The sequence below is a fragment of the Chrysochloris asiatica genome, unplaced genomic scaffold (assembly GCF_000296735.1).
Source record: "Chrysochloris asiatica unplaced genomic scaffold, ChrAsi1.0 scaffold00087, whole genome shotgun sequence".
Taxonomy (NCBI): Eukaryota; Metazoa; Chordata; class Mammalia; order Afrosoricida; family Chrysochloridae; genus Chrysochloris; species Chrysochloris asiatica.
This window is the reverse complement of record NW_006408605.1, coordinates 2,391,994-2,406,127: the sequence shown is the minus strand read 5'-3', so window position 1 is coordinate 2,406,127 and position 14,134 is coordinate 2,391,994. Positions and strand designations below refer to the sequence as shown.

The following is a 14,134-nucleotide window of genomic DNA, read 5'->3' as shown; positions in this document are numbered from 1 at the left end:
GCTGAAACCACAGGATGGAGCTAGCCTCCAACCATCACTCCCACCCCACCCAGGTTAGGTGTGAGAGAAGACTGCCTTTGTTAGAAACACTAGCTGTAAGGCCCATAAACTGTCCACCACAGACTCCTTTGCATTCCACTGTGGTACAGTGAATTGACTTGATATGGCTATTCTTTCCATAATCTTCATTGTTGTTGTTAGGTGACATTGAGTTAGTACTGACTCATAGTGACCCTGTGCACAACAGAATGAAACACTGCCTGGTTCTGGGCCAACCTCACAATCATTGCTACCCCTGAGCCCATTGTTGCTGCCACTGTGCCAATCCATCTCCTTGGGGGTCTTCCTGTTTTTCTCTTACCCTCCACTTTACAAACATGATACTCTTCTCCAGAGACAGGTTTATCCCTCCTGATAATAAGTATGAGAGATGAAGTCTGCCTTCCAAGGAGCATTCTGGGTGAACTTCTCCCAACGCAGATCTGTTTGTTCTTTTGGCAGTCTGTGGTACTTTCAATAATACTCATAACTCCCACCAAACAACTGGGAGGGGGCGGAAATCCCGATGTGGCACTGTGGGTTAATGTGTTGGACTGCAAGGTTATTTTGAAGTTAAAGGTCAGCAGTTCAAGCTCACCAACCACTCCTTGGAAACCTTATACAGGGTCGCTGTGAGTCAGAACCGACTCAACAGCACTTAACAACAACATGCAAACAGGGTGTGCAAGACTCTAACGTGGAGATTGACTGGTTTTGTCATTTCACTGGGTTTTAAATGAACCATCTCAGAAGCAGGAATGAGGATCTTAAGACCATCAAGAAAGAAGGTCCATGAGTGATGTGTGTCCTTTGCCTCCCTGCATGGAGAAGCATGGGTGGCAACAATTTGCAGAGCCTGAGACAATAGTGGGCTTCTAGCCCATGGAGTGAGTAAAGCTGAGAGTGCCCTTTGTGTATTTATTGGTAGTGCTAAAGGAGCTTTGTATCACTTGCCTGAGCAAGACAGAGGCCGTAGGGCCATGTGGATATGAGGCTGAAGGCAGGATGAGACATCAAGGGCAAGAGGGGCATGCCTACAGTACTGTTGAGAAGTGGCACTCCTGAGCCAAGAACTGCAGCATCCTGAGTTGTTTCTGATCCTGTTCACTTCCCTAATAAACCCCATAATCATGAGTATTGTTTGTGAGTGCTGCAGGGTCATTGTAAAGGATTATGGAATCCAATGGAGAAGGAGAGTGCCTTGTGGGAGGGAAGGTTAGTGTCAGAATAGGGTTTAAAAGAAGTGGAGGCATTTCTGATTCCTGCCTCATCAGAATCTGCCTTGGACTGGTGATTCTCCTTGTTCTCCCTTGTCAAGCTGGAGGAGGTCAGACATGGTCCACATGCCATTTTTGTATACACTGTGTTTGCCACAGAGAAGGCATCCAGTATGTATTTGTCATATGAGGGAAAGAGAGATCATGTAACACATTCAACTGATAATCCAAGATTGGACAGAGGTTCAAGGTACCTGAGAAAAAAGGCCTGATCATCTGTTTCCAACAAGTCAGTCACTGAGTGGAGTTCTATTCTGACATATCTGGGGTCTCCATGAGTCAGAGTAACTTGACAGCAATGGGTGTGAACCCATCCCAAACCTACTTCATCCAGTTGATTCCAACTCATATCCACCCTACAGGTCAGAGTAGAACTGCCTTTGTGGATTCTAAGACTGTGAATCTTCATGGGAGCAGAAAGCCTCATCTTTCTCCCACGGATTGGCTGGTGGATTTGAATTGCTGACTTTGCAGTTAGCAGCCTAATTCCTAACCCTCTGCACCACCAGGACACTTTAAAGGGTGTGAAGGAGTTAAGAAATATCCTTCACTGGCCCGTCAAATGCCAGAATCTTCACCATTAAACTTGTTCTTCTGGTTCACATGATTTCTAGAAAGGTTTTGGCAAAACAGGATCTGGGAAGTCTTAATTTGAAAACAACAATGATGATGATGGAAAGTATATTAATAGTATAGTTGTTATTGTTGCTAAATGCTGTCACGTTGGTTCTGACTCATAGAAACCCTATGTAAGGTTTGTGAGGCTTTTTAAATCTTTGAGGCAGCAGAAAGCCTCATCTTTATCCGAAGGAGCCACTGGCAGGCTCAAATTGCGAACGTTGTGATTCGCAGTCCAGTGTTTATCCTATGGAGCCGATGCAGTATTCCTGATATTATAGTTGTTGTTGTTAGGTCCTTCTTATCTATTACTATGAATTTCTTACCCAGGATGAACACACTCTACTTAGGTAGCTAACTGAAAAGAGCAAAAATGAAAAAAAATTAAAAATACACAAATACTTAAACCTTTTCGTTAAAATGTCACTGTATACTCATGTGCTAATCTTCCTTTTCTTAGAAGAGCCTTGTGGATTGGCTTGGGTAAGGCACACCAAAGGCAAAGCATTGTTCATACAGTTTAGTCTCGGTTTTTCTTCTTAAGTAAGAAGAACTTAAAGAAGACATTTATCATATGTAAAGCCATCTAAGCCAAAGATTTGAATTTCTTGTAATGGATTGAATTGTGTATGCCAAAATAATATATCCAAGTCTTAACCCTCCAATTCACACCCACCATCACAACTGTGCTAACCTGTGAATGTGTCCGTGTTGAGAAATAAGGTCTTTGCAGATGCAATGAAGTTTCAAGATGAAATGATCAGGATTTAGGGTGGGTCTGAATGCAATGACTGATATTTTATAAGAGAAAGGAAGGGGATACTTGAGATACAGGGAAATGCCATTGTGAAGACAGAGGTAGAGATTAGAGGGTAGGCACAAGCCAAGGAATGCTGAGGTATGCGGGTGACCACCAGAAACTAGAAGACATGGAGTGGATCCTTCCTCAGGCCTTCCAGGAAGATCGAACCCTGCTGACACCTTCATTTCAGACTTCCGGCCTTTAGAACTGTGGAAGAATGCATTTGTGTTGTTTAAGCCATAGAGTGTGGTGATTTTTAAAGGCAGCCTAAGAAACTAATTTATAGTCTCGATTTTTTACAGTTAAATCTCTTACACTCAATCCCACAATCATTTGCTATTGGCTCACCTATTTCAAGTCAGCTTGGTTCTAGAAAGGCAACAGCTCCCGTGGGTGCTGCTTTACAAGGGTGGTAACAACTTCATTGTCAGTTCATGGTAGAAGTCACTCTGGAGAATGAACAGATGTCCTCATTCATCCCTCTCCCCAAAGAAATTTATATATACCATTTAAGTTAGAGATTTTAAACAGATTCTCCAAATCTGTTTAAAATCCATCTAGATATTTTCACATGATGTGGTAACTAAGAAAAATTTTAAATGACATTGATAAAAACCGCAGCGTCCATTTTTGAATGCCAACTGCATACCACGGACAATACTTTAATCATATATTGACTCTGTAAGCAGGGATTGCTGTTGTTGTTAAGTACTATGGAGTTGGTTCCTACTCATAGTGACCCCTTATAGGGTTTTTGAGGAATGACTGATGGTTAGCAGTTCAGTTCTTACCCTAAAGCACCACAAGTAGGGATTTGTTGTTGTTGTTAAATGCTGTCGAATTGATTCTGACTCATAGAGACCCTGTATAGGGTTTCCAAGGAGCAGCTGGTGGGTTTGAACTGCCAACCAGTGGTTCACAGTCCACTGCTGATCCTACAGCATCACTCTGTTTAATAGAAGACTATACAAACAGGGAATGGCAAAACTGATTCAAACCTACAGCCTGTGGGTCTTCCTAGCCTGACAACCAAACAAAAACCTCGTTGCCTTCGAGGACACCAAGGATTACATCTGATTCTAAGTCTCCTGCAAACCCCTGTCCTGAAGCAGGCACTCTATAATGAGGTCTAGGCCATCGGCAATGTCATAATGTGCTTCTTCAAAAAAAAAAATGTGTCTTTGACTACATTCTTTCATGCAGAAAACATCCATTTGACTCCAAATGTGGAGAAGGTACTGGCCAGTGAAGTAGGCCTGTCAGGGAGTCAAATTCATTTTTGGACGTTAAGACTCACCACTATTGCATCCCAGCTCCAATGGGGATCCCTGGACATTGCACCTCACTCTCTATATGAAGTGGGAAGATTAGGCCAGCCGCAGGAGGTTGAGACTAAACCTGCTCCACTCACCACTACGTGTCCGTAGTTCAAACCTCTGTGCCTCAGTTTGTACATCTGTAGAACAAGTGAGTGTGGTGGCTCTATAGGATAAGCACTAGACCGAGAACCACAAAGCTGATGATTTGAGTCTCACCAGCCACTCTGCGGAAGGAGGCTTTCTGCTCTTTTTAAGAGTTACAGCCTCAGAAATTCTAAACAAGGTGGTTATGAACCAACTCAATGGCATTTAACAGCAATAACAACAACCAGACTGTGAGAACTTGAACATTCACAAAAACAAAATCACTACCAAATAATGAAGGCAGGGTCAATCCAAACCAGGCCTCCTGGCACCCCGATCTCCAAGGGCTGGCTGCAGAGAACCTGTCCAAGCTGAAGAAACAGTAGGTACATTCCAGGAGGCATTTTCACTCCACGCCTGGTTCTAAAAGAGGATGGGAAGTATGCTACTGTACCTTGACAGTGTCTAGAGGGTGTCCAACAATGACGCTGGCTGCACCTGTGGATGGAAGAAGAACACTTGGTCAGAGGCTGTAGATGAATAAAGATAGCAGCCTGTGGTAGGTCACAGTACTTCTCTGTGTCTCCATTTCCCCTTCTGTAAAATGGGGATGTAATGGTAATACCTACCTTGCTGGGGTTGTTGTAATAACTTTAAAAGGCAATATACATAACCAGGCACAGAATAATATGTTTCATTATTCCATTTATAGAAAATGTTCAGAAGAGGGGAATTTATAATAGTGACAGAAAGCAGATTAGATCCTGAAGCAGGAAGAGAGAACAGGGATTCAATGTAATTGATCATGTGAAATTTTATAAGAGGGTGAATGTGTTCAAAAACTGATGTATAGCAGTGGTTATTACCACTCTGTAAAATTACCAAAAATCATTGAATTGTATACTTGAATACATTTTGCGATCTGTAAAATGCACCTCAATCAAGTTAAAAAAATTACTAATAATAGCGAGCACTTATGTAATCCTGGTGTGATGATCTAGGATTAGCATTGGACTGTAAGGTTGGTTTGAACTGCAAGGGCAGTGGTTCAAACTCATCAGCTGCTCCTCAGAAACCCTAAACAAGATTGCTATGAGTCAGAAATTACTTGATGACACTAAAGAATAGCATAAAAGGAACCTACAAGGACATTGCTTCGTTAGCATAACAAAGACATCTTTATTCTCAAATGGGTATTAAAGTTAGGTTTTACAACACATATTTGGGGGAGAACACAATTCAATCCATACTAGACCCTCAAGGTATTTTAAGGTATGCATAATACCCATTTACACAAAAAGAAAGATTATCAAAAGGAATAGATTGTCAACAGAAGGATATCTTTGTAATGGACAGATTATTCTTTTACTTTGTTGTTGTTGACCCATGTTGCTATTGTTAAATGCTATCCAGTAGGTGCTTACCCATAGTGACCTTGTATAGGGTTTCAAGGAGTGGCTGGTGAGCTTGAACCACAGGTTTTATGGTTCAACCGACTTTGCAGTCCAACGCATTAGCCTATAGCGCCATACCACGACTCCTTGTTGACCCACAGGGACCCATAGGGTTTTCAAGGAGCAGCTGGTGAGCTTGAACCACCGATCTTGCAGTTCAGATGACTTTGCAGTCTGACGTATTAGCCCACAGCACCACACCAGGACTCCTTGTTGTCAGATGCCATCGAGTCGGAACCGACTCATAGTGACCCCATGCACAGCAGAATGAAACAATGTCCGATCCTGGGCCAACCTCACTACCGCTGCCACACTTGAGTCCATCAATGATGCCACCTGACCAATCCATCTCGTTAGGGGTCTTCCTCTTTTTCTCTGACCCTCCACTTTACCCAGCATGACATCCTTCTCCAGCGACTGTTTCCTCCGGACAATATGTCCAAAGTATGAGAGACGAAGTTTAGCCATCCTGGCCTCCAAGGAGCACTCTGGCTGCACTTCTTCCAAAACAGATCTATTGGTTCTTTTGGCAGTCCATGGCACTTTCAGTATTCTCCTCCAACACCACAACTCAAAGGCATCAATTCTTCTACGATCTTCCTTATTCACTGTCCAGCTTTCACATCCATATGAGGCTATTGAAAACACCATGGCCTGGGTCAGGCGCACCTTAGTCCTCAAGCTGACATCTCTGCTCTTCAATACTTTAAAAAGTTCCTGTGCAGCAGATTTGCCCAATGCAATATGTCGTCTGATCTCTTGACTGCTGCTTCCACGAGTGTTGATAGTTGATCCAAGAAGAATGAAGTCCTTGACAACTTCAATCTTTTCTCCATTGATAAGAATGTTGTTTATTGGTCCAGTGGCTCCTTAGGAGATGCAATATTTTGGGAAGGACATGACTAACTAACTTGGCAGACTGTGTGGTATACTCTACTTCCAGTATATCAATATTAATATTTTTTATAAAAACATCTTTTTACTAGTATTTTTATGAAAGGTAGAATCAGAGATAATTGGTGGTAGTTATGTGCCATAGAGTTGGTTCTAAATCATAGTAACTCTGCACAGGATTTCCAAGGCTGTAAATCTTTATGGGAGCAGAAATCCTCATCTTTCTCCTGCATTCTGGCTGGTAGTTTTGATCTGCTGACCTTGAGGTTAGCAGCTCAATTCATAACCACTACGCTACCAGAGCTCCAGTTACTCTGTATAGAGTTTCTGAGGCTGTAAATCTTTACCGGAGCTGAAAACCTCATCTTTCTCCCACAGAACTTCTGGTAGTTTTGAACTGCTGACCATGAGATTAGCAGCCCAAATCATAATGGCTAGGCTACAGAGCTCCTTTGTATTGAATCTACAACTTAAAATTAGGGGCTCAGTGGCTAGAGGCTATGAGCAAGTGCTTTGGAGAACACCGGAATCAAGATTAAATTAGACCTGAGTTTACTAGCTTTATGGCATTAATCAAGCTACTTATTCTCTACATTGCTCTGTGACATGGAGAAAATGAATTTAAGTCAGTTATGTAAGTAATAATGTAATCAAATGGTATCTACTAAGCACTTATTATGGAGTCCTCATGTGGCTCTGTGGGTTAATGCGCCAGACTGCAAAGCCTTTTGAACTGCAAGGTCGGTGGTTCAAGCTCACCAGCTGCTCCTTGAAAACCCTATATAGGGTTGCTATGTGTCAAACCAACTTGGCGGCACTTAACAACAACAACAAGCACTTATTATAAATTATTTTAGGATAAATAAAATAATGTAGTATCCCAGCAGGGGATATGTGTGCTTTGAGATGATATTATGTAAAATAGTTTATTAATTTTACTAGTTGTGTACTTTTAAAAATATTAGCACAACTATAATCAGTACCTCAAAGCCATGATTTTATGGATATTTTTTCCTTAATTTGAAAATTTCTCAGTTTGAAACTAAGAAAACATAGTGAGTTAGTTTAAGTTAATTTAAAGAAAATTATTAAGTAAAAAAAAAATTCAGGAATATAGCAAAAAAATATCAAGGTTGTACAGAAATAATTTAAGTTTGAGATAAACGGGTATATCTGACACACATTCAACATCCTGGAACAATTAGTAGTAGTACTAGTGAACATCTTAACTATTCATTAGTAGATCTTGGATGATTAATGAAGAATTATTTGGGCCATAGTTGTCTTTCCCTGGGATTCAAAGCTTTACAAGTTTATAAGAGGATTGATTGGTTGGTTGGTTATGTGCCTTGGAGTCGGTTCCGACTCATAGCGACCCTGTACAGGGTTTCCAAGGCTGTAAATCTTTACGGGAGCAGAAAGCCTCATCTTTCTTCCACGGAACAGCTGGTAGTTTCGAACTGCTGATCTTGCAGTTTGCAGCCTGATTCGTAACCACTACACTACCAGAGCTCCTTGAGGATAGTTGATAAAATTTATTTAACACTTGTATGTTCTTCAAAGTCCAAATCAATTGTCTATGGGGGCAAACAAAACAGGAAGAAGTGAATAAACATTTTCTAAGGAAGAAAACATAGCACTTAAGACAGCACCTGGCAGCTAATAAATATTTGCCGTTAATACATCACTTCCTGGGAGTGAAAAGGTGTGTTGACATTGATAAGCAAAAACAATCTCTGAATCAGGGACAATCTGCCACTTGCATGTGAGTTGTGGAGGGCCATCCTGTGATCACTGGGGAATGCAGGCTTTATTGTTTGTGTTGTAAAAGTGCCATCCAATCTGATCTGACTCAGAGGCCCTGTCTAGGGTTTCCTAGGAGTGGCTGGTGGGTTTGAACCACAGACTTTGTGGTTACCAGACCAGTGCTTATGCTACAGATCCCCAGGGCTCCAGGCTTTTAAACTCATCTAATTAATCCCATCCTCCATGACATTTCTCAAGCCAGGCCACTTGAAAGTTCTTCTGAAGTTGTTTTGGCTACTCTGCCTGAAATGTTTGAGAGTTCAGCCTCTGGTAGAAGGGAGGGGTGGGAGGGTGGATTGCTGCTAACTGCGATAGGGTACCAAAAGAGTCTGTCATCCTATCTGGTTCCTGGCTTTTTTTTTTTTTCTCCTTCCTTGCAAATCTCCATGCCTAGAATACTTAGTGGGGGACAAACAAGCCAACAGTAGCTTCTGCTTTGGTTGGTTATGTGCCGTGGAGTCAGTTCTGACTCTTAGACCCTGTACAGGGTTTCTCAGGCTGGAAATCTTTATGGGAGCAGAAAGCCTCATCTTTCTCCCTTGGAGCAGCTGGTAGTTTTGAACTGCTGACCTTGCAGTTCGAAGCCCAATTCGTAACCACTACGTTACCAGAGCTCCTTAGTTTCTGCTTGTTGTTGTTGTTAAGTGCCGTCGAGTCGGTTCCGACCCATAGCGACCCTGTATAGGGTTTCCGAGGAGCTGCTCGTGAGCTTGAATCGCCAACCTGGCAGTTCAAACGGCTTTGCAGTCTGGCGCATTAACCCACAGCGCCACACCAGGACTCAACTTCTGCTTGTTGTTGTTGTTAAGTGCCATCGAGTCGGGTCCGACCCATAGCGACCCTGTACAGGGTTTCCGAGGGTGTAAATCTTTACGGGAGTAGAAAGCCTCATCTTTCTCCCGCGGAGCGGCTGGTAGTTTCGAACCGCTGACCTTAAGGTTCGCAGCCCGATTCGTAACCACTACGCTACGCAACTTCTGCTTAGCACCCCAATATTTTAATCTTTTTTCTTTGGAGAGGGGCACATTTTGCTACGAATTTTCTGACGACTCTCGTGCATGGGGTCAAAGGAATGATCATTTCTTCTAGAACAGAAAGTCATATATATATATATGACCTTTCCCCGGTCCCCCTCCGAGAACCTGGGAAAAGAGAAATTGGTGTATGGAAAAAAAGAAAAAGAAGAAAGAAAATGGATGTAACTCTTTCCCAAGGAAACTCATTCCAGGCTCAGGCCAACAGTGCCCTGAAGGGGGCCTCGAAGGAAGGTGAAGGTGGACTCTTGAAGGGATTTCTCCCAGCTAACAGTCTGAGACCACTCCCAACTCTATGCCCTCTGCTCCCTCCCCTCGGGGGGTTTTCTAGGGACCCAGGACCACAGTCCAAGAGGCACCCCTAAACACAAGTCCTCGAGAGCCACGCTCCCAAATTCAGGAGCGCAGTCGGTCATCAAAGGGTGTGTGCGCTCCTGGAAGCTTCACAGGCTGTTGACTCTGACGGACGGTTTAATCATTATCAGATCAAGTTTCATGGGTCCTAACTTTGGGGCAAATCGGAAGCTCCGGTGAATGGCTGTGAAGTTCTCAAAGTTTAGCTCCCGCTGCAAGCAAGGACGACCACCAGAGAGGAAGCGCTGTACAGGAAAATTTCCTGCAGCAAGGCAGAGCGCAAGCCAGAGCGCGTGGTGACAGCGCACCGGGCTAAAAACTTCCTAACACCGATCTTTGCGTGTTAAGTTGGTCAGTGCACGGTGTGGCCCAGTCCCTCTGTATCTCTCTGGTCCGGGGGCGGGGGTCCCTAAACTCACTCACCTCCAATCCAGCCCGCCGCAAAGTCTTCCAGCTGGAAACTGCCCATGGCCAATGCTGGGCGGCGCCTCGCCTTTCCAGAGCAGGATTCAGTGTACACTCAGTGTTTGACACGCATGGTTTGTGGTTCGAGAGCTCCAGGAAGAAAAACGGGAATTCGAGCACACTGTAGATCCTGTTCCAAATCCAGGCTCCGAGCCTGGCTGCCGTGCTTACCTCTCCAAGAGCCGTCGGGCCTCTGATATCACGCCCCCTGTGGGCCTTAAAGGCGCAGCACACCGGCTGGGAGAGGGCGGCAACTCCCAGGCTAGGGAGGCTGGTGCTGCTGAGTGGAATTTCACTTAGCAGTTCTAGCAGCGCCTGTGAGACCAAAGAGCCAGCCTGAGTCTGATTTCTCACACTGTATCCAATGCAGGAAAGGATCTCAGAGGGAGGGAGGGAAGGTGGGAGGGAGCCTTTGCCCAGAGTTTGGAAGTGAAACTTGGAGATTCTAGTGTGAAGTGATTATTTACCTGTGAAGACACATCTTAGCGATAAGTAGAACTGGCCCATAGGATTTCCAAAGTTGTAAATTTTTACGGAGTCCTGGTGTGACGGTGTAGGGTAAACACTGGACTGCTAACCGCCAAGGTTCAAACCTAGCAACAGGTCCCCAGAAACCACGGAGTCTCCACCCACTCAATGGCATTTAAGAATAACAACAGATCTTTATGTAATCGGACTGCCGCATCTTTCACCTTCAGAACGACTGGTGGGTTCAAAATGGTTACTTTTGCATTAGAACTTAAATTCTAAAGCAATTGGTCTGTGCAGTTTACAATGGGAACCAAACTCCATTTTGAGTCTCTATATAAAAATTCAGAAGCAGATTGAATTCTTTATTTTCTCAATGCTTGCTGACCATTAAGGTGGCTTCGATGGAAACCCTAAGCATCAGCTCTACTCTGTCCCATGTGTCAGGATGAACTCCAAGGCAGTGAGTGAGTATGAGTAGGACCTATCCTTAGACAAGGCTGGGCAAACCCAGGGAATTGTAGCTTGCCCTCAGAAAGAGTGTCATTAGTAGGAGATTATTCAGATGGCAGGGTAGCAGAGGTGCTGAGCAGACCATCTGCAACAAATGGGAGATCCACTGAAAAGATATGGATGGTAATCCTGGAAACTGTCAAAGAGCTGTGGGAGAAAACTTCCCTAATATCACAGAAACAAACAAACAAACCCAGAAGATATGCATTCAAGAAGTTGAATGAACTCCTAAGAGGATAGACCCCCAAAATAAAATCACCAAGACATCATAAAAATTTCCAAAACTGAAGACAAGAATCCTAGGAGCAGCTGCAGAAAAAGAAACACTAATATGACTAAGATCTGAAAGAAAAACATGGCCAATCGAGAATTATATATCCAGAAAAATTGTCACTCAAATATAATGGCAAAATTAGGACATTTCCAGATAAACAAATTAAATGAATTTGTGAAAACAACAATAAAACAGACCAACCTTACAGAAACATACTAAAGGGAACCAACAGCAACAGATATCACTGAGAAGGAGCTCTGGTAGCATAATGGTTACAAGTCGGGCTGCTAACCTCAAGGCCAGCAGTTTGAAACTACCAGCAATTCCATGGGAGAACGATGAGGCTTTCTGCTCCCCTAAAGACTTATAGCCTCGGAAACCCTATACGGGTCACGATGAGTAGGAACTGCCACCACCGCCACCACCACCAATCACTCAAAACTCAACCCATGGATGTAAAGTAAAACAAACCTACAAGAATGAAAATGGGGAACCAGAGTTAACAACAAAACCCAGGGAGTGAAAAGAAGGAATAATGTAGTTGCAGAACTTCCAGATAAAGAGGAAATCCAGTAAGATTCAAGAAAAAGAATTTTAAAAATTAATTAGACGAATGAAAATAAACCTAACAACAGTAACAGCAAAAAAGTCGTTTATGCAAAAAGTGCTCACACAAAGTACTTGTCTGGATCAATCAGATGCAAGTCATCTAATTTTATTTAACAGTTGGAGTCCTGGAGACTATAACTGAGGGCCACATAATCAGGTAATCAAAACCTAAGAACCAATCTTGTACCTTGTTTAATCTTGTAATTGTGTGTACATCCCAATCATGGTCCTTTTCCTAATTCTGTGGTCCTGTGGTCTTGGGATGATCTACTTTGTTCTCTACAACATGTATGGAAGCCATGGCTGTGAATCTACAGACTCCACTGGCCACTGTACTTTGTGCATGCTGACAGTTTCTCTCATCTGGATGACTGTGTCTGTTTCCTCTTAGGACTGTTTAAGGCTGGTTATCAGTCGAACGCTTTAATAACTACACAGCCAGAGCTCTTTCGAAAATTACACACAGCACTTAATTTTCCATACCAGTGTTAGAGTTTAGGGACTCTTTCCCCACTCTTACTTTCTTCATAGCCACCAGGTTAAGGACTCTATCTATTAATGAGTAATTGAAATAATGTGTGGAAACTAGCCCAGGGTCAAGTTAGAAGTCAGCTCTAATTAAGTATTAGCTCTGGTAGCGTAGTGGTTACGAATCGGGCTGTGAACCACAAGGTCAGCAGTTCGAAACTACCAGCTGCTCCGCGGGAGAAAGATGAGGCGTTCTGCTCCCATAAAGATTAACAGCCTCGGAAACCCTATGCAGGGTCTCTATGAGTCAGAACCGACTCCATGGCACATAACAACAACAATTAATAATATGCAACATTTTCTGAGCACGTACTATGTCACTCACTGCGCCTAACTTTGTCTTCACAGTAATTCTGGGAGGTAGGTGCATCATTATATATATAATGCAAATCTTAACCTTTTAGAAAACTGGCCCAATTTAGGAATTTAATACTGTCATATCTGAGTTGTAAGTGTAACTAAGTGCAGATTTAAGTTTTATGAGCCCTGTGATTATTCTCAAAGACCTGACTCACACAGTGGAGGGCTCAGGGGAGACCCAGCCCAGAGTCCAAGGTATCCTCCAGACACCCCTTGCTGAGGGCATACAGCCCCTTACTGAAAGCACCCCCGGCCTGGTGGAAATTTCCAGAGCCTTAGAAACACCCAGACCTCCCTTGGCCAAGCCTCCAGGAGAGTTGAGGTGAGACTGGGTACTTCCTTTTAAAGCTTCCTGAGAGGGAGGTCTAGGGTGGTCAAGTAGCATACTGAGCCTCTGGAAGGAGGCTTGCCTTGCATTGCAGCTGCAAGAACCCTGTGTGCTGAGACCCAGGCGGCAGGCTTACAGGGTATACTCTTTGGTTGGTTGATGATGCAGGGAGAGGATTGTAACCATGGCAATGAAACAATATACGATAGAATGAATGTAAAACTAATGTTCTCCCATGTAAACTACCACATAATTCACAATAAAACATTAAAAATAAATAAATAAAAATAAAGAATTAAAGGTACAGAAGATACAAAATCAGGGAAGATAGAGGTAGGACAATGAATATGTTAGTTTAAGCAACACTAAAGGGGTTAGAACTTCATCTCACATACTTTTGGACATGTTTTCAAGGAGGGAATGGTTGACACAGTAGCTGAAACAATGGGCTCAAAAATAGCAACAGTTGTGTGGTTGATATAGGACTAGGCAGTGTTTCATTCTGTTGTATATAAGGTTGCTAAGTGTCAGAATTGGTGTGGCACTGTGGGTTAATGCATCAGATTGCAAAACTGTTCAAACTGCAAGGTCGGTGGTTCAAGCTCACCATCTGCTCCTCAGATACCCTATACTGGGTTGCTATGTGTTGGAACCAACTTGACAGCACTTAACAACAACAACAACATGGGTCAGAAATAAGGCAATTGTCTTAAAACTTTTCCTAAGAGCTTCTAAGGGGATTTCTAATAAGGAGGATCTTATATCAAGACCATGCCTTAGAAACATTTGTTCTATGTTGTTGTCAAGTGCTTTCAAGTTGGTTCTGACCCATAATGACCCTATAATAGGGTTTCCAAGGAGCAGCTAGTGAGCTTGAACCCCTGACCTTGCAGTTCAAAAGGTTTTGC

The 14,134-nt window shown here is 43.2% G+C and overlaps 1 protein-coding gene across 1 annotated transcript in view; it reads right to left on the bottom strand.

Moving 5' to 3' along the window:
• Positions 1 to 14,134, bottom strand: part of SLC25A48 (solute carrier family 25, member 48) — an 81,539-nt gene that overhangs the window by 51,081 nt on the left and 16,324 nt on the right. Inside the window, exons 3-5 of the mRNA XM_006866213.1 lie at positions 10,318 to 10,461; positions 10,105 to 10,174; positions 4,594 to 4,637 (exon numbers count right to left, since the gene is read on the bottom strand). Of these exons, the coding sequence (XP_006866275.1) occupies positions 4,594 to 4,637; positions 10,105 to 10,174; positions 10,318 to 10,461 (258 nt within the window). The remainder of the gene's footprint in view (positions 1 to 4,593; positions 4,638 to 10,104; positions 10,175 to 10,317; positions 10,462 to 14,134) is intronic.